Source organism: Lissotriton helveticus, chromosome 3_1, assembly GCF_964261635.1.
Source record: "Lissotriton helveticus chromosome 3_1, aLisHel1.1, whole genome shotgun sequence".
Classification (NCBI taxonomy): Eukaryota; Metazoa; Chordata; class Amphibia; order Caudata; family Salamandridae; genus Lissotriton; species Lissotriton helveticus.
In genome coordinates this window covers 2,122,556,657-2,122,575,677 of record NC_136061.1, presented here as the reverse complement: position 1 = coordinate 2,122,575,677, position 19,021 = coordinate 2,122,556,657, and the positions used below count along the sequence as shown (strand labels likewise).

General features: G+C 43.7%; 1 protein-coding gene across 1 annotated transcript in view; it reads right to left on the bottom strand.

Moving 5' to 3' along the window:
* IL16 (interleukin 16) overlaps nt 1-19,021 on the bottom strand; it is a 534,450-nt gene that overhangs the window by 99,399 nt on the left and 416,030 nt on the right. The window contains exons 13-14 of the mRNA XM_078683325.1: nt 15,478-15,619; nt 7,978-9,067 (exon numbers count right to left, since the gene is read on the bottom strand). Of these exons, the coding sequence (XP_078539451.1) occupies nt 7,978-9,067; nt 15,478-15,619 (1,232 nt within the window). The remainder of the gene's footprint in view (nt 1-7,977; nt 9,068-15,477; nt 15,620-19,021) is intronic.

Here is a 19,021-nt window from a genome sequence, read left to right as displayed (position 1 = left end):
GCCTGTGATGTCACAGTGGAATGTGAGACAGGTTTGAAAAGGGTAATTAAAGGGAGGGAGGGAAACAAGCAGGGGGCGCAGGACTGCAGCTCTCCTGACACTTCTTCTGAGTCCTTCCTCCAGAGATAATCCATTAGGGCAGCCTTGCCTTCAAACTCTACCCAGCACGTCGGCTCGTGTTAGGATGGGAACTCCCAGGCTTCCGGCACACATCGTGTCTGAACCGCGAGAGTCACTGCTTTTGTAAGTAAATCACTGAGGTGAGAGGAAAACCATAGTATTTTAGGATTTTAAGTGGATTAGGAGGTCCCCTGCAAATGCCATTGCCGTAACGAGACATAGCGAGAATCTGAGGCCCACAAATGACTGCGAGCAGGACGGATACCTAGCTGGGTGAGGGGATGATGCCCTGGGATCCCTGAAGGAAACATATTATCATACCGGCACATGCAGAAGCACGGGTGAATTAACATGAGCTTCAGATTATATGAGGGTCTTCTGTAGATAAATTACAGCTTAAGCTGTTTTGTAAATGGATTGTAATATGATACTACAAAATGGGCCGGATGGGTTGAATGTGTCCACTTTCCTAGTACAAGCCACTTCCAGCCTTTCAACCAGTGGATTCAAAGATGCCAAGCCTGAACCAAAGACAATGGCTATGGACATGGCCAATATGAAAGAATTCAAAAAAAGATACAATGCCTACCTGTCCCATGCGTCTTGTGTCCAGATCTCCAAGAGAGCCGAGGCAAGACACAACTCCTCATTTGCTGGAGATTACCTGGGCCTAATAACACATATCCATTTGACACCATTTGATGCCTACCTACTCTCACCAAGGAAACCAGAGTGATGGCGTACCTAACACTCCTTATATCTCACCATGCCCAAAAAAACAGAGGGGCCGATTAGGATGGCGGACGGACTTGCGTCCGTCCGCCACCCTTGAGGAGGAGGGAACGTCCGCAGGGGCTGCGGCGTTCCCTCCGTGCTGATTAGGATGTGACCGCCAGGGTGGCGGTCACATCCTCTATATTTAACATTGCGGCGGGTGCAGCTTCAAGCTGCACCCGCCGCAATGTTAAAAAAGCATGTTTTACATTTACATGCACAAAGCGGCCGGCACCGCACGGTGCCTGCTGCTTTGTGCACGCAAATGCAGGGGGGTACCATAGGTACCCCCCATGTGCACCCCCCACCCCCCATTCACCCAGGGGGCCCGCAACGGGCCCCCAAAGTGAATGTCCGTATGCTTTTCCATGGCGGAAAAGCCGCCGTGGAAAAGCATGTATTTACGAACATCCTAATATGGCGGACGGTGTCTCATAGACACCGCCTGCCATGTTATAGCTTTTCCGCCACGGTCGGAAGCCGACCGCGGCGGAAAAGCGGCGGACGGAATTCCAGACCCACCAGCCATCCTAATTTGGCGGTGGGTCTTTGGAGGCTCCGCAGCGGTTTTTCCGCATCCTCCAGGCCGGCGGACACTTCCGCCGGCCCGGAGGATGCGGAAAAACCGCCATCCTAATCGGCCCCAGAGTGTGGAGGTATTGCCAAGACCCGTGTGCTCTAAACCGCCGGAGGCACTCTCAAATGAGCTTGAGAACTCTTTCACTCATGCTGGTGAATCCCATTTGGTGGTCACTATTTACATTTTCTTTTCTGGCTCCCAGGAGACTACTGATAGAATGATGCCATCAGTCATTTAACAGTGCAGTGGAATATAATAGAGCTCCTGCATACACATGTTGACTCTTCTCTGTGTCCTGTGAAATGACGGCCTAGTTATCATTTGTCTATTTTGGTGCTGGTGTGAAAGGGCAAAGGGTTTGGGACTGACACTTGATTACCCGTAGTTCGATATCCAAAAAGTTCCCAAAAATAGACTTTAACAGATGTGGCCCGTAGGCTTCTACTGAGCATTTGTTTCTTCCCAAATTAGGGAGGATTATGAATGTTTATTTCAGATCATACCTTGACTCTTTGAATATAGCATACCAGGGCATTCCTGAGACTCACTTAAACCGGCCGTAATTAATTCAATATGCACCTCGTGTCTCCAACACAAACCTCACATAAGCTTAGCTCTTGCTTCCTTGCAATGGATGTCAGGTCTTGATAGGGTTAACCATAAAACTGCATAATCTACAAGGTGCACTCATAATGTACATTACATTTTAAATTCTAAATTGTAATCCTCTGGCTCCATGAACCTTTTCATACCGAGCTTGAAGTGCATCCAGTTGGCTAAGAGATTTTGTATTACGTAGATTTTTTCCGGGCGCAAACAGCCCAATTCGCAAAATGAATCAGGCCGTTTGCAAATGGAAAAAGGCATTTTCCTATGTACCAAACTCATTTTGCGATACGGTAACCTATTACTGAATTACAAAATGTGTTAGCGATACGGTATAAGGAAGGGGCTTGTTATGAATTTCCTTTCATAATAGCAACTCAAAGTGCTATGTACAAATGTTTTGTGACCGAAAGGCAGTTTCAAAACATCCACATTTTACCGCCTACTTCAACCCATTCGCAACCGGGAACGGATCCTCTGGAGACCCCTTCCTCTTTGTGAATGCATGTAACAACTTTTTTTAAGAGCAGGCAGTGGTCCCACAGACCACTGCCTAATCTTAAAAAATGACACTGAAACGTTTACTTTTTCTTTTTGAAAAACATCCGGTTTTCCTCAACAGGCCACCACCCCTGTGTTTTAGTGTTCCCAGTGGGTCGCAAATTCCCACCTCATGAATATTAATGAGGTAGGTCAATTGCGACCTCAATTTGAATCACTAAATGTGTCAGACACTTTAGTATATAGGTGTTGGTGATTTCTAATAGCAAATCGCAAAAATTCGCTATTAGAAAATCGCTAAATAAAAACCTACGTGCATTTGGCCCTTCATTCCAGCAACCTGCCCGTGAAACATTTGACTGTTTATTATAGAAACTTTGTGCGGCAGCCATAACTTGTTTTTATCCCTACCTAGTGTCCAACTACAAGAGGTTTGTTAACTGACCTGGCATTCTCCCCGTCTGGAACTACTGATACTGCATGTATCTCTAATTCTGACCAAGCTGTGGGGGATTAGCTCTGATTACATGTTAATGGCGAGTAACATGTAGGAATCTGTGTTTTCACACTGATTCCCGCATTTTTTCACTCTTTGCTAGAGTTTCACCTGCACTTTGTGTCTGGTTTTAGTGTGCAATAACTTCTACAAACTCTTCTAAGGAGTTAAAACTTTTTTGTTATTTAAATATCTTCAGCCTTACCATTTGGTAGGCCATTGGATTGTTTACAACTGTTTTTATAAGCCTAAATCAACATTTAAGAGCACCTCAACATAAGGTTCTGAAAAATGAGCATTGAGCAAGCCACTGTTTTTATCCCATGACTTGCACACCCTGACACACAATACTTATTTGCTCCTTCACTGACAGCCTGCACATTGTGGGTTCCCTCCTCCACACAACGTACATGCTCTTCCACATGCAGCAGCTCTGGCCACATACTTTCAGCTCTGCTGATATAAGCTAAGGAGTGTGTGGAGAGGCAAACTATTTTGCACTTGAAGATTAGAGGTTAATGCAAATGGAAATTGTTAGACCGGGCCCTTTTTGCAGGTTTATGCCCAAACCTTTTTGCCTTTTGCCTCCTATTTTTTTTACCCTGTTTTTGTTGGATATAGGATTCTGGGCACTTTACCACTGTTGATCAGTGCTAAAGTGCATATGCTCTCTGTGCAAATGGGCCTATGATTGGTTATCCAGGATTGGTATGTTCTATTTACTGGTAAGTCCCTAGTAAAATGCACTGAACATGCCAGGTCCTATAAATCAAATGCTACTAGTGGGCTTGCAGCACTGGTTGTGCTACCCACATGAGTAGCCCTGTTTCTCAGACCTACCGCTGTAGTGTCTGCATGTGCAGTTGTTAACTGCGATGTTAACCTAGCAAGTGAACCCACTAGCCAGGCCCTAACCTTCCCTTTTCTTACATGTAAGGCACCCCTTAGGTAGGCCCAAGGTACCCCTATGGGCAGGCTGCAGTATATGTGAAAGGTATGGCATGTACTGGTGCGTTTTATGTCCTGATAGTGAAATACTGTGTATTTCGCTTTTCACTATTGAATGGCCTTCTGTCCCGTAGGATAGCATGGGAGCTGCAATGTAACCTCTTACAAGTTCAGCTTTCCATTGGGCCAAGATAGAGAAATGGAGTTAAGGCTCTCTGAACTGAGAATTTATTAACACACCTTTTGGTAAAGGTGGTTTTTGAATGATGTATTTGAAAATGCCACTTTAAGAAAGTGGGCATTTTTTTGCTTTACTATTCTGTGTGCCTCTGACTGTTTGTGTATTCAGCGTCTGGTTTTGGAGTGACAGGAGCTGGGGGTGTGCATTCACTCTAGAAAGACACAAGGGGGGTTGAGGTGTCCTGCCTTGCCTGGGTGACTCATCGCTGGGCTGAATAGACCTGGTCTGCATTTAGAGTTGTGGGAGGAGTTTTGCTAGCATCTGAATAGGCAGTATCTCCTCTGCACAATGCTGTCTCCACCCCCTGTTGTCATGCTGGACCAGGGAGAACAGGACTGGTTTGGCTTGGACTCAGAGATCCTTGCCACAAAGAGAATAATGACAAAATGGGGTGTAAGTATGAGACCTTAAACCCCAGGACCTTAGATTACTTCAAGAAATAAGAGGACCCTGCCAAAAAGAACAGTTGAAGAGCTGTGTGAGGAGCGCTACATGTTCTTTGTGAGGGGTGGGTTGGCCAGCAGTTGCTGTTTCTGTCTGTGGTGGAGGAAAAGGACTGACTCTTTTTGCCCTGGGTATCCTGCTTGTGAAGAATCTCCAAGGGCTTGTGTCTGCTTGCCTCCTGTTAGAAGCCTCAGGGAGATTAAAGACTTCAAGAAAAGACCTGTGCTACAATTAAAAAGGAACCTGCCTGGAAGGTAAGCTTAAAAACTGTGTGAGGACCGCTGCCCCAATTGCATGTGGGGTGGGTCGGCCTGCAGTTGCTGCTCCTCTTTGGCGCAGGAGATGGACTGGACTGTCTGTTACCTTTTCTGTTGCAAAGAAAGTAAGCGTGTATTGAGTGCTTTGTGTGGGCTGCCCGATGCGTGGGCTCATTCCACAATAAAAGAGAAAGGAGCACTTTAATGAAGCACATGGTGAGCATTTTACTTCTAGTGCCCTGAAGTGCATGGTGGGCGTTGTTGCACGGAGAAGCCGTACAGTCTTTCCACTTTTCTCCGTAGCGCCAGGAGTGCAGCTTTGCCCCCCCTCCTCTGTGAGGTATGGCCAGCGAGAGAGGGAAGTACGGCAATGTCAGTTAGGACCAGCCAGGGCGGACGATCTGCGCCGAGACGTGCTGAGGTCAGTGCGGTGATGCCCGCCCCTGTGAGGTGGAAGAGGTTAACTCGAGGTTCAGGGCAGAGCCTTGACCCACAGTAATCGGAGCCTGTAAGGAGGAAACCGTGCCGGCCCGTGGCACCATCTCCTACGGCGGGCTATCGGAAGTGCCCCTGCTGAGGCCCTTCCTTGGTGAGCCGCAGTTCCTGGGGAGAAGATGCCGCGCTGAGGGCTCGCGTTGACTGCTCTCTCTTTCTCTCTCTCCCACTATGGGCCGTCAGCCCCATCAGCACAAGTGCAGACGTCTCCCACCACATGGAGTGCCTTCAGAGTGAGGGAGGATATTGCCTCCCCGGTCTGCTGTAGGAGCAGGTTCCTCGAGACGCGAGGACTGCTCCCACCACAGCGGGTGTTGGGGACAGCTTCAGGCCATGGCAGCTGCACAATGCACAGACGGACAGCTGCCTTTCCAGTTCTCCACACGGGGGTAGAGGGGACCGGGCGAGGTCTCCCTGCTAATTGCTATGGTTTGTGCCTTCCCCATCACCTAGAAGGATGCACCGCGAGAGGGCATGTCCTCGCCTGTAGCGAAACTGGGTGGAAACCTTGATGGAGGCCCCTGCTTTGTTTTAGAGAATTTCTAAACAGTTTACGATCCTAACTGTAGTAGGCAGGCATGTGATCCTGTGCCCTACCGTAGGTGCTCGTATTACTGCATAACCCCTAACTGAGGTGCAGGTGCCCTGAATCTATGTATTCCCTCTAAGTGTACTTGGCCTACCCTATGTGTGGATGATGGTAATTCGGGAGCTATGTATTACAGGTGAAACTGGATGATGATAGGTGGTGATTCATGTTCCCTTATTAGGACTGCTACCTTTCATTCATTAGGATGGATGCCATTCTGTGCCTTGTCAAAGGATGAAAGGTATCATTTTTAGGAACTACATATTACGTACAGTGATGGAGAAAGGTGTTCCTTTCATATTGTTCCCATTACGTGTGCAACTTATAAGTATTGCTTTTTTAATGCACTAAAAGTGTCATGCCAATTACCTAGTTAGCAAAGTGATTATTGATCTGTGTACTGTTTTGACAACTGCCTAGTGGCAAGATGATTTATGGGATTGTGGTCTAATGTGTTTTCTGTATAATACAAAGGATATTTTTATATAACCTTGTGTGTAGTCTCTTTTGTGGTGTGCCTAGTGTGTCACTGGTGTGTATGTGTGTGTGTAGCACAAAAACTTTTCACATTGCCTCTGGTATAAGCCGGACTACTCTGCCAAGCTACCAAGGGGCCGAGCAGGGATTGTCTTGGATGTGTAACTCACTTACCGGGACTAGAGTGGTGGGTTCTGCCTTGCTTAGGTGTATACCCTAGCCAATCAGACACCCCATTCATAAAAGAAATAAGTCAGAAACACACCACAGATTTGCACAGTATAAAAGTTAGAGAACTGCAGAGTGAACGGTATGAAAGTTAGAGAACTGCTAAGTGAGAAAAAGGTACATAATCGTGGTGTGAAAAATAAATGTACTTTCTACTTTACTGCTCCTTTTCATTGTCTGTTAGCAGAAGGTGGATGCAGGCTCATTGGCACATTTTACATCACGCCATGCCCCACAAATGATCAAGGAAGTATTGCAAGGGCTGCTTTGCAGTACATAGCCACAAAGACTCTGAGATTCGCCAAGCATGCTTTTTCGTTACTTCATGTGATCCATACAAACAGGAACTACGAGAGGCCTACAGAGACCCAGCAAAAATCTATTTCTGCGTCTTAAAGAAAGGAGTGTGAATGGCGCTTGGTTCAAAATAAGCAAAACGTCAGTTTGTGAGACTTATTAATTATTGGCAGACAAGAGTACAAGAAAAGAATAAATCAATGAAAGATGGAGTAGGACCTTTGACCTTAGAGGATGAATGATTTACAGGTAATTAACACATGCTCTAAATTAACTAAAGAAATTAAAAATGCTGCTGCAAGAAGGACAGCATCAAACAAATCGTTTCTTACGTAAATAAAACACGTGTTCAGCCAACAACATCTGGAAGCAGAAACCACGTTACACATAAACACCTAGACATTATGTGTCGGTAGTTAAAACCCCGGAAGCAGGAAGGAAATGCACTAATTTACAGCTGGTGCTCATAGATGTTTTACCAAACTCCCATTGTCTTTCAAACTTCACATCCGTTTTGTTGCTAGGTAAAGAGCAACTGACAAAAAACTACCAATGCAATCAAACAGAGAGTGATAGAGAGATGGGGGGCGTGCGTGTGTCTGTGTGTGTGAGAGAGTGAGAAAGAGGTGTAAAGCTATTCTATTTAATCTCAACTGTTACTTTTCACTTGACTTACGATCTATGGTCTAGCTAACTTCCATAACACCTCAGTACAACTACAAGCTTAGCATGACAAATGCAATAATACACGTCGTTTGACAAGAAGTGAGTTGAACTGTTATGATGTGTTGAAGAGCTCAAACCCCAGTAATATATAGGTTCGGCCTTTGAGCCTTCTGAAGTCAGTACAGCGCCTAGAAACATTTGCAGCAGTGTGTTATGAATTGCTATGTATAAAACAAGTTATTAATAATATTATCTTACTTCACAGAAAATCCAGTGTCTGAGTGTATACTGTCGCTTGTGAAAGATGGGGGGTTGTCTTCGTCTTCTGTGAAGGAGTCAGATGATTCGGAAGGTGTGCTCCATGGATTGACGCCATGTTGTACTGGAGACTGAGGAAGGGAGAGGAGGGATTTCATTAAGGCAAAGGACACTTGGTTGCTGATGGAGTAGATTTTGCTGCAGTGCTCTTCGGTCTTCATGAGCTCAGTAGACTGGGTGGCCGTGAGTGGGAAACTTCTTGTTCTCTGGCTGGGAGCTTTAGCTACCAGAAGCTCTGATGCGTGTGTGCTTAGTGAATCTGTAGCTTGTTCATTGCTTGTACTACTGCTTCTCCTTGCACTGTACCTGAGAGCTGGTGATGAATTAGAAGTCAGTTCGGGATCTGCTGCATCAAAATTAATCAATTCACTGGATTTTATTGGGCTGGTGTCTTCACTTTGAGGCTCTGTGCTCCTCATGGGGTCTGGACTTAAACGAACACCTATGGAATTAGTTGCCTGTGCCTCACTAGATGTATTCTGAGTTGTTGTTTGCATTGTTGCTTTAGGAGGAGGTGTTCCGGTCCCTTTTTCTGGCAATTGGCTTGTGCTGAAAGTTTCAAAGGAGCTTATCTTCTGTTTTATCGATGAGGTCCTGGTTGAAGCAATCCGTATGCTTGACTCCCGCTCTCGGCCAGGGGTTTTGTGCTGCCCCAACACAGTTCTGTCACAAATGGGCACCGGTTCTGATATTCCATTTCTGGAGCCTCTGAGACTCTGTCGAAACCAGGCAGGTTTTGGGGCCACAGGGGGACCCTTCTTCGTTGCAGTCATGTCTTCAACTTTGCATGCTTCCATTTCAAATCCGTCCAGTGCTGCATCTGAGCACAGGGGGGACAAATCTTCATCAGTCACACTGAGGTTAGATTCCATGTCCAAGTGACGGGTGTCTTCGTCCGCAGCAGGATTAAAGAGACTTTTTATGCAGTCCGAAATTCTAACCCAAGGGTCCTCTGTTGTGGCCTCAAAACTGTGCTCCACCCGTGCTTGTCTTCTAAGTAATGGCCTTTGAGCTGATGAGAGATATTTCCCTACAAAACAAAAATACAATCATGGAATGTAAAAATATGTCTTTGCATTGTATCTCTCAGTCTGGTACAACATAAGTTATTTTTTTTGTATGAAATATAATTTTTGCGTGCTGATGAAGATGGGTGATGCTTAGTCAGGAATTAACATCACATACTTTTCATCACCTTGGTTCCAAAAGAAATCATGTAAATGATCCTTTTACTTTGCGTGAAAAGCATGCACACGCTTTGCAAGAGGAATCACCTTGTGCACATATGTTCAAGCCCAGAGTGGGTAGAAACTCAGGAGATGGACCACCTGTAAACTGAGAGTCTCACCTTCGGACGAGAATCAGCTGAGGCCAGGAGCAACGACTTTATGATGTCACTGAATAAGGAGGAGAGCAAAAGATGATACACCCGGTTCTGCTTCAAGGCCTTGAAAACTAATGCCACCGCCAAGGACACCAGATGAGATTTTTTTAAATGAATCTCCTCTTCTCAGTAAACACGGATGGTCCTGGTACAACTCTGGTCACTAACAATGCTCCATGGCCATACCAAAGGTTGCCTTCACCTCTTTTGTCTACTTTTTTCCTGCTACCTATCAAGCATCTTCCTAACCGAGACGGCTGTTAAACACTAATATGTACCGTTGTTGCATGCATATGTAAGCACATTAATATCCAAACAGGTTGTGTGTCGAAATGCATAACCACCAGAAAACCTCCAGAGCTCTCTGAAAGGAGCTAATTATTGGGTCCTCTGGGGCCATATAATTTCCTCCCTTATGGTAGCCGCTGAACATCGGTCCAAGGGCATGTTGAGGATCTGATAATAATCGATCCTAAACTGGCAGAGCCATTCTTTTCCTACCTCAAATACCAGCTCTATCTTTGACTTTTTCAGGGTGGTTTACATATGAAGTAATTACTGTAGCATCCTTGTTGGACGTCACTCACACCAAGCCTGCATCCAAAAACTACTGGTCGCCATGCATCTCATTCCAAAATGTATTTGATTTAGAGAACTCATTAGGACATGCCTTCTAATTAACTCCTTCGGTAAAGAACTGTACATCAAGATCACTGACCTCAAAGAAGTGTCATAATCCATAGCTACACATGCATGAACTGAACCATGTAATACCCCTTTCCATGCCTCATTTTCCCAAGGTTTGAATGAAGCACTGAGCTCCAATGGCACCAAAATCACCACTGACGCCATGCTATTTGGGCTTCAGCAAACAATTAGAAACATTTTCTCCTAGCTAACATCCACAGAGCGATATGGAAAATGCAGTTCAAGCCCTACTGGTTGGCAAATTTGTCAGTTGTCTCGATCCCAAAACTATACCTTTTGTTTAATCCATGTGTCCTTTTTCTTGTTTCTTCTGTTTTTTAAAAATCTTTACTTGATCAATATTACTTATAAGAACATGTTAAGCGCAATTCGTGTGAGTAGACTAAGAGTCTTTTTTATAGACTAGAGTCCCTGGAATCAAGAAATTTTGACTTTATGTAAATCATTGCCATATCCATTGACTGACTGGCACAGCAGTTGTGGGTAAATGGCCTGAACAATCCGGGGAGAGCCACGCATGCTGTTCTAACGCAAGCGCAACCACACAAGCCTTAACCACGCATATATGTGGTTTAGGAAATCCGTGGTCTAGAGGCTGAGATAGGCGGGCTCAGGAACAGGAAGGATTAGGAGATGATGCGATGAGGTGAGCAGGCTGGGGCCGGGTTTTGTGGGGTAAGGTGTGGGGTGAGTTTTCAAAGGTTGGGATTGTTTTTAGGGCTCAGGGTTAGGCAGTTAGTATTATTTTCAGGGCTGGGTGGCAGTTGTTTTAGGGTTGGTGGGGTTTGGGATTGCTTTTAGTGCTCAGGGAGCAGGGTAGTTTTTAGGGCTTGGGGGATCAGGTCGTTTTTAGGGCTGAAGGGGGTCAGGGTAGTTTTTAGGGCTCAGGGTGGGGTACTTTTTAGGTCTTGGGGGTCAAAGTGGCTTTTAGGGATCAAGAGGGTATCGGAGAAGTTTTAAGGGATTGGTGAGTCTGGTTAGTTTTTAGGACTCAGGGGCATAGGGGTAGTTGTTAGGGATAAGGGCAGGTGGCATAGGGTGGAATCTTTACCACACGTCCCTATATCAGTCATGACTTTACCACAAAAGTGCATGGTAAAGGCATGTGTGATAAAGGCATGTGTGGAAAAGGAATGCGTTGTGCAGACCCATTCTTGGTTTAGGCTGCATGGTAGAGGAACGTGTGGTTTTGCTATGCGTGCCTCTGTCATACAACCGCAATTGTGTACCTAGACACTGCAAGTCATTATTGGTGGTAAGTGATTTGCATATGATCAGTCAAAATATCTGTATTCAGGGTGCTGACTCAGTATAGAAAGAATTTTCCAAGACTTATAACATGATCCATGATTTTGGATTGTCACCATTTTTTGAGCTGTAGATACCGTCCAGATGCATAGTCCATTCTGTAAGATATTTGGGGTTTGTCTGATGTATGTATCGTCTCCTTAGCCTATGAGTTTTTTTCCAGATGGGTTCATTCTTCATTGCCAAAGGAGCAATGGATCAGAAGTTGTGCGGTACGTGGTAAGTGAGGCAAGGTTAACTGGAGTTTTCTGCATGTGTGATGTAAACACTGAGACATGGTCTATTAACTCTTCTGCATTTATCTGAGATAAATATCATCATTTATGTCGGTACATCACATCGTAGACACCTTTATGTTTCATCTTCTGCAGTAGGAATAGTTGTGTATTTAGATTACTGTGTCAGTATAGTGACTGAGACACAAATTAATATTTTTCAAATCAATAACAATTATGCAGACATGTTAAAGTGTTCAATACAATGGCTGTGGCAGTTGTGTGTAACAAGACCTAAGGAATAGTATCTTCAGCAACTTATGTTCTGCAAAACATATTTACTACACACTGAGCCTCAATGAGAGTACTGTGGTATATCCAAGGATAACAACCAATGTGATAACATAAGTGCAGTGGAGAGGGGCTGTATGATATCCAGTTTAAGGATGAAAGCTTATAACTACCTCCAGGGCTGTACCATGCCATACATTTCCTCTGTGCCTGCAGGTTCCCCTGTCTTTGGTCCTAGCACCAGTTAATCAGACCCTTGATCTTGAGGGTCTCTTCAGGCTGCAAATCTGGCACTTCTCAGGGACACCCCTTTTATTCACCTTTGATACGGAACTTTGGCATTTGACTCTTCATGTTGTAGTGTCATGTAAGTAGCCCAAGACCCCATTACATTGATCCGGCTATTGGCAGCATTTCTAAGTTTTGAGGTGCTTTAGTGTAATGCATTCAATTTTGTGTGGTTGACATATTTACCAGCATTTTGTGCATATTTATGCAGTAATGGCCATGAACATTGGAATATGTACACATGGTTTTGTAAAGAATGTGGCGTAACAGCCTGGGCTGTTGACTTTGGAACAGGGGAACAAGGTTCAAGTCTCGGCGTTTGCTCAACATACTGTGATTCTGGGCAAAATCACTTTATCTCCTTGAGACTAACAAAAAAGGTGAATGTGTCCTTGTGTAATGTAACTGTGTGTATATAAGTGCTGAAATGCCTTCGGGTCGAGTTTGCACTATACAAAACTGCCCCCAAAAATCTGTATTTAGTGTTACGCTAAAATAATGGCGATCTTTTTTATATTTGTGAAAATAGTGCTGCAAGATGGAGACTGGACGCGACTGGATGCTGCTCAAATTGGACAACAAGGACAGCCTCATTCACACTTCTTCCTCTAAAAAGCTTTGTTTTCGGGATCTGGGAGGAATACACAGTCGTTCCTTCTAGAATAGAACCATGGCAGTAGTACATAGCCATCTACATGCAGGGACTACCTCTGAAGATGGAAAATGTACTCCAACCTGATTGGTTGGAGTTTCAAACTTTAAAGATACACACACTACGGAAGCCAGCTCTGAAATAAGAGCTGGACCTACACTCCAGCTTATCAAACATCTCTTGAACACAGACCTGCATGGACCCTGCTTCCATTGATACTTTCAGACAGTGGAGCCGAATGCTACCCATTTCACGTTCAGGAGGAATAAGACTGAAACCCTCGTGCTGTGAGATAAGCAAACTTTAAATGACCAACACCACCTCACCCTAAACTGAAAGACAGGCCCAGCTTCCCAGACTCTGCAACTCATCTCTCTGAACTCTGAGACCCTTTCCATTTCACTAGCAGTTTAATACTTCAATTGCCATTGTTTATCTATTTGCTTTAGCCTGTTTTCAGTGTTCAGTAGAATTGTGAATTGCAAACTTTTATGAATTTTAACCAAGAAACTTGGTTTCTGCCGGTGTATTTGATTTCCATGTTTTAACAGTATGTTTGCAAAGTCCCAATGTGGTTTTTCTTTACAAAAACAAACCTATGCTTGGGCATTCATCTCTTTATTGCAACTTTTATAACTGTATTGTAGTTGTTCCAGGCTCAATCCTCCTTTGAGTTAGGCCTTAACTGCTTAACAACACCTATCCAGAGATTCAAGGAGGCGTGGGAAGCGAAATTCAGTCTTAGAACGAGTGTCCTGTGTCCAGGGTAGAGGCGGACATCAGAATTCCACCTTTGATAGTTCTTGGCTGGCCCTGGGTCAGCAAGGATCAGGAAAAACCATAATACCAAGCTGTGCTTCCATCAACCATCTGCTGATGGTGTTCTGTCACAGTCTTTTCATAATATATTTCTCAAATTCTGGGAGTATGCTAAAAATATGTGGAAATAACAATGTTGTGCATATCTACTGTTACCAAGTAGCACTTGGCATTCTCTTAAGTATCAGGTTTAAACAAATGTATCTCAACACAATGGTCAGTCTCAAGCAGAATGAAAACACAGACTTGGTTGTTGTAAGTGCTTAGGTCTCCATGCTGTGTAAGGAGCAAATAGTTCTGCAAAGGCTGTGCAACAAGCATTGTACTGAAAAGCCTGCATATGTAGCATTGTTATCTCAGGATGCAATGGTTCTGAAAAGGTTGTTTAAGGAAAATTTCTCTCTCACAATGTGAGGGTTATGAAAGCCATTGAATTGAGCATCATGAGCTCAAAATGAGTAGTTATGAAGAGGCTCTGTTGTGAGCTGTGCTGTCTCCAAATGGACTTATGGCACCGGAGCACGTGGGAATTGTAATTGCCTGCCCTTCATTTTAATCTTAATATTATTTGGATAAGTCCATAATATACCTTGATGGTAAAGTCAAACTATTCCTGAACTTACTGAAAGTAGACGGATGGTTCCAAGTTCCAGCCCTTTGCCACTGTGACAAATGTTTTTTATAACAAATGAACACAAGACCCTCAAACGCCTTCAAATAAAATTCCAAATCAATTTTTCTTTGTCAGTTCTCTTTATTCTTGAATTTCCACCTTATCCCCAGGCGAGACTAGAGTGGAAATTCAAGGATTTTTATTTGAAGATGCTCGAAGGCCTTGTGTTCTCTTGTGGAGTGCTCCATTTGCTGAGTGTAAAGTGGCTGATCTTCCCCTTTTGGGGCACAGTTAGAAGTGAGCATCAGTGCAGGTGTGAATTGAACTAACAGAGAATGTGAGCTTGCAGACATTTCCTAGCCATCTAAATTATTAATTTGTGTTTAATTTGCACCAGCGCACGATCTAATACCCTATTGACCACTGTATTACATATTGTAAATTTGTAAATGCAATAAAACAAATGTAAACGTGTAAAGTGATTACTCATTGAAAATAAGGACAGTGGTTCACTGATCACAGAAATAACTATGTAACACACTGCTAAATGCCACCTTCTTGCAAATTAGCTCCAACCTGGAAGTTTTTGTAATGTGTTTCCAGAGACTACTGCTGTCCACTTCACTGGGTTAAATGCATGGACCTTGGAAGGATGAAAGGCTCAGTTAGATCTGTCGGGATTGAAACCCGTGGCCTACAGGTTTCCCCCAGACCACAGCATCAGACGCTTACATGATTGAGCTATTTAACTTTTCTAGCAGAAACAGGTGCCAGCCAGAATTAATTGGTTGTTTGCTGTTTTACTTAAAGAATTTGGTATCACAAACCTTTTTAAAAACATTTAAAAACAGTACATTTAACATTGTTCAGTGTTTCGGCATTTAGGCACCATTTCATGCGTGGAGAAGAAGGCGTTGCAAGCTAATTCCTTATAAGCGTTTTTTCCAGAAAACAGAAGGGTTTTAATATTTATAACCACTTTTCATTCCATGAGTAAATTCAATTTTTTTAAACGTTTATAAAACGTCCTTTCGCTCTTCTATCGTTGCTCCACCTACACACTGTTCATCGCAGCACCCGCCAAAAGGGAGCACGGGCAATTAAATGAAGTAAAGGGAGCGAGGGCGCATTTAAACGCTGCCGCTCTTTGCTGCTGACGTACCTGCGTCTGCTGTCTCGTCCCGCGCGCCTCGATCCGCTGAAGCTGCACAGGGCTGGCCACCAACACTTGCAAATGAGCACCGTGCAGATGCACTGTGGCTTATAGCAGGTCCATTTCCCTTCAAGAGCAGGTTTCCTGCTTCCTGCCAGATAAACAGGAAGTAAAGTCTTGTCAAAATGTGTGAGTAACCACACTCGTTACAGCAAACTTTCAAAGCACTTGCATTTCATTTCATTTTAAAGCAGACATCAGACTTACATTTGGTTTAGTTGGAAGGGTCTGGCTGTCTAAATGGATGAGAGTTTAGGTAAAAGCCTGTCACGATGGAGCTCTTAAAATGTTCCTACCCCCTCTGTGGAGCCAGAATAACACGTTGACATTTGTCTAACTTCCTCATAAATTGGAGGCAATTCTCAAACAAAATAAGCATTGCAAGTTTACAACCGGTCTCCCGTTCCCTCATTTAACTGCACGTCTGTAGATCTGCATATTATACAAAAGGGTCGGACGTTCAGAACATCTGTGCCTGGCGTCTCCAAAATATAGATCTAGTGTAGATATTTGGAGAAAATTAAATATAATACATGGAATTCCGTAATCTTTGTATGATCCACAATCACCTCTTCTTTGTAAGCCTGTTGCCAAAGCCAGCAGCCGAGGTGAAAGGTTGGTCAGGCCATGCAGCATAATTGAAGCAGCTGTTTAAAGCAACAACAAACAGAATGCTGCTTTTCTTTCTTCTGCTCTATTTTAGTAGCTTACCGCGATAAGCAGAGAATCTGTTTTTTGCACTCCTTAGACAGAGAAAAGCTAGAATATTTTAGCACATTTTTTTTCAATATTTCTCTTGTTGTAAGAGTTCATACAAGCCTTCAATTCATCTTGAAATTTTACGAAAAGAGCTTATACATATTCAGCTTTCAACATTAATGCAGTAAAGTGCAAAATAGATAGTAGCAAATGTTGCACATTATCTCAATATTAGCAGGAACTTATTCTAAATTTACAAAAAGATGTAAAATATTGCACATTGTCCGGAATATTAGCAAAAAACCTTCCACAGCCCTACCTATACTGTAGCAGGGATTCTGCTCCTACACAGAACTGTGCATAGAGTCTTGGAACCTCAGTGAATTAGGGTGTGCCAAAACTCACCTTAGTACCCAATATCCCCTACCAGACCAGCAATCAGTGTCTCATTGGTTCTTCCATAACACCAATGATTAAACAACCCAGAACATGGAACTTAGATTACCTCAGGCAATGTGGAACACATGAACACTCTTTCGGTATACTCTCATACCAGTCCAAAACAGGGAGTAAAAGGAGACAGGTGCAAGTTTGAAATATTTATTTCTAATGCCGTGTTCTCATGCACAGTGTCTTAGCTAGTACAAGCAGACATGTTATAAGCAACAAGATTATCAGCATAGTTACTATTCCATAAAATACAAAGGGAGAAAGCATGTTACAATGCTAAATGGAAACAGGTTAGAATACACCTATATCTCACTCTCCCTTGCTAGTAGGTTATTTTATATCTACAGAAGGTCTCTTGGGTTTACAAGGGCGACCCCATACCTCTGGTCCTAGCAGAAATGGATCACATCAGTTTCTGCACCAGCTCTCTGCATGCAAATGTTCTCCAAGTGTGTGATCATGCGTATGCAGTGCATTATTAAACGCACCAAAATCAGAGGTGGCCACAGCTGCATATATGTTATGTCTAGAACATGCGCTGATCGGTCCGAACAACAACCACTGTGTTGAAATAACCTTGAAGGCCTCGGCACTCACTGTTCAGACAAAACTTACCAAGCAAGGCTGCTAATATAGAAAAACATATTATTCTCGAGTGAAGCAAAACATTCTGCTAACTCTAAACATTTATAATAATGTGTGCCGTGGGCAAAAAGGCAGCAGAAAGGAAAAATGTTGTTTAAACTTCTAATAAGCTCATGTCAACTTAACATAGTGTAAAGGCAAGGCTCAGCCCCATGACACCCTCCCTTGATCTGAGCATGGATAAGAAAAGGGGCATATTTGGAAAGCAGAGTTCAAGAACGACAGTCAGAACCAAGTTCAAATTGCCACAGTGAAAAAACGGGAGCAAACTCCATAAATTGAAAGAACTTCAAATCAAGCAATTTTTGCCACGGACATTTGGAAGCCAATAGGGCTGGGTGGAAAATAATGAAGTTGAAAAAAAATCAAAAAAAATCCGATGTCCAACATGTGACCTCGGCCATGCAAGAGAGAGAGAAGCGATAACACATCTCACTCCAACAATGTATATGCGAAATATGTAGCAACAGCCTCCAATAGGAAGTCACTGTCCTCATCTGAAAACAGTTCAGCCATCCACTTCAGCAATGGGAAAGAACATACATGTTCCTCAATTACCGGAGCCTCTAGCACCATCAGAGGGCAACTCGGTGTTTCTTCAATGAAGCTGCGTGCCAAGAAATCTTGCGCCGCTGCGGAAACATTCCAACCTCCCTGGACACCATGCATCTCTGCAAAGGCCATAATCCCTCGGCCAGAACAAAGCAATTCATGAGCAACTAAGGGGCTCATAAGTTGATCATAATCCACATTGGGAGACACCGTATTACAGAGACACAAATCCAGGGCCCAGTCGAAATCGCAACTCAGGCAATGAAAGACAGGCTGGATGCATGTGAAAAAGGAAAAGCGAAACGATAATCCATAAGCTGCACTCAATGTAGCAAGAGGCAGCGCTCCATAATATTCAAGCATTCGGTTGCGGAGCAGCAACAGTCGTGAAAGATCTTCTCGCAACACAGGACGTGCATCCATTTTGAAATAAACAAAACAACAGAAGTACGCCTGCAACCAGAGCGATATTCCAAGAGCATAAGCTATGGGGCAATTCCATCGACCTACTATGGACTTTATGTCGTATGTTGCGTCACATCCCAACATCCCAATCATCAGAGTGTATATTTTGTTTAATCACATCCCCCATAGAAACCCTTAGGACATTTGGGACATTAATAATCTCTGTGGGCCCGTGGATTTGAAATCTAATAGCATCCCATACAATCCCATCTAAGACGGGCCAAGCAGTGATGTTAACCAAAGCCAGGTCCCTCTTCAATCTGTGTGATGAGGAATGGGGAGCCAATGTTCCATTAATATGTTGAATGCATGTTCTCTCTTCAACATAATGTCAGTTGACAAGGCGGATAAAATACACCACAAATCCAATAGACATGAACAAGTAAATTGAAAAAAGCACCAACCAAATGTATGTCCAAGGAGGGAATCAAAAAATGTTTTTTAAACCATGATGCAAAAACAGAAATCTTAGAAAGGGTCTTCAATCTGTGAGAGTCAGAGTCAAATAAAAATCTGGACTACATAGCCAAACAAGTTTGCAAATCAGGCATCGATAAGTCAGTGGGGTAAGTATATTCAGTCTCATCAAGGTGAGTATCAGGTGGAGAACTTAACAAAGGACTGGAAACGGCAGGCATCTCGAGGGCAACGTCAGGCCTGTGGTTAGGAGCTGGGTCCAAAA